Raw genomic sequence first — 1771 nt, 5'->3', positions numbered from 1 at the left:
GGGCTAACGCAGTCTGTCCCGCCTGCAGCGCCGGGGTCGCCCCAACCCCTGACCCCCCAACCGCAGGGGGCCAGAGACCTTGTGAGGGGGCCGGGGACCCCCCCGAGCGAGTCAGCAGCCCTGTGCCTCCAGGCAGCGGCTTCCGGCTGGTGCCAGCGGGGGACGGGTCCGGGCCCCCGGGACGGCGTCTGTCACCGGCCCCCGCACCTGGCCGTCCTGTGGCTGCTGCCCGGGCCCCAGGGCGTGGCCGCCCACACGTGGCTGCAGTCATGACCTCTGCGTCCACCCGGCCGCCGCGAGCCTCTCTGGCTGGGGAGCGGCCCCAGGGCCCGACCAGGCTGGGGCATTGCGCTGAGGGGTTTGGGGCCTTTGCCCCGAGCCCGCGGCGGGCAGGGCTTCCCCGGGGGCGCCCGGACGCCTGTACCTTGCGGGTTGAAGCCCCGGGGCGTCAGGCCCTGCAGTTCCACCGTGGGGCGGGCGTCCTCGGCCTCGTTGGAGGTGTTCTGGGGCACGGCCCTCCTGCCCACAAAGCTGGTCGCCGGCCGCTCCGACATGCTTGCTCGTGGGTCTGGGAGGAAGACGATTGGGACCTCGAGACGGAGTCCACACCCGGGAGCTGGGCGCCCGCGGGGCCCCGGCAGCCAGCCGGGGGGGGTGGGGCCGAGGACACCCACGGCCCGTCGAGGTGGACGCTGGCCGCCCCTGCCCACGGGCACCTAGCCGGGCCAGGCACCCGCCTCGTGCATCCAGCCACGGCCCTGCCGGAGGAGGCCACACACCGGACACTCCGCTCCGGGCCGGGGCTGTGTTTTGGCTGTTTTCGAGGCAACGGGTACCCCCTGACGGGGCAGTGGACTAGACCGTTCCAGAAAGAGGCCGAGCAAAGGGAGCCGCCCCGTCTCTGGAAGGAGCCGGGCTTTGGGGGGCACGGGTGACAGGACAGGCTGTCAGGAACAGGGCAGGCTTTGGGGAGCCCGGGGTGATGGAGGGACGGAAGAGGAGGGTCCGAGCCAGGGGGGAGGCCGGCCTCGTGGGAGCACGCGGGTGGGGTGAGGGCCTGGGGTGAAGAGCGGGACTCCTTTGGGAGAGTGAGCCCCAAAAGCGAGGGCTGGGAGCCTCAGGCGCCTTGGGGTGCAGAGTGGCCTCAGGCCTGGCCAGGCAAGGGGGGGCGGAGCACCGCAGGGGAGCACGGGCATCCCCGTGGCAGCACCGGCCACCCCAGCCTGTACCCGACCGGACTGAGGGCGGCTCACCTGGCGGTCAGAGTCCCCTGGCTCACTGGGCAGTGGCTCCGGGCACTTCTTCAAGGGACTCAGGGCCAGCCGGCCGCTCTTAAATAACTTCCTCACCGCCCCGCCCGCCCGCGGTCACCTCCCTCTGACAGCCGCAGGGCCAGCTCCGGCCGGTGCCCATCCTCTGGGCTGCTGCTATCTGGGCTGCCCACAGGCGCCCCCGCCGCCCCCGCCCCCGTCGCCCCGGGCGCCCTGGCCGGACCCCCTGTCCACGCGGGGCCCGGCCGGCCTGGACTCCTGAGCCCTGAGCCCGGCAGGTGCGGCTGCGAGAGCAAGAGGAGCCATTGTTCCGGGGAAACAGGCCGAGGCCGCCCTGACCGCAGGCTTCCTGAGCGCCAGCCCAGCAGGGCCCGCGGCCGGCCCCCAGCAGAAAGAGCAGTTTGTTCTGACGGCCGCAGGTTTATCTTCCAGGGACGGCAGGCAGGCGGAGGAACGAGTGTTTCCTGCTGAAATTTTCCATGTTCAGGGCTGTGCGCCCC

General features: G+C 72.7%; 1 protein-coding gene across 1 annotated transcript in view; it reads right to left on the bottom strand.

The window, feature by feature from the left end:
- F13A1 (coagulation factor XIII, A1 polypeptide) overlaps positions 1 to 1296 on the bottom strand; it is a 38155-nt gene extending 36859 nt beyond the window's left edge. The window contains exons 1-2 of the mRNA XM_012734155.1: positions 1254 to 1296; positions 425 to 568 (exon numbers count right to left, since the gene is read on the bottom strand). Coding sequence (XP_012589609.1) covers positions 425 to 554 — 130 coding nt within the window. The 5' untranslated portion in view covers positions 555 to 568; positions 1254 to 1296. The remainder of the gene's footprint in view (positions 1 to 424; positions 569 to 1253) is intronic.
- Positions 1297 to 1771: the final 475 nt, after the last annotated feature.

Source organism: Condylura cristata, unplaced genomic scaffold, assembly GCF_000260355.1.
Source record: "Condylura cristata isolate star-nosed mole 26May11 unplaced genomic scaffold, ConCri1.0 scaffold00048, whole genome shotgun sequence".
NCBI classification, from domain to species: domain Eukaryota; kingdom Metazoa; phylum Chordata; class Mammalia; order Eulipotyphla; family Talpidae; genus Condylura; species Condylura cristata.
Note: the sequence above shows the minus strand (reverse complement) of the source record. Positions and strands in the feature narration are given on the sequence as shown.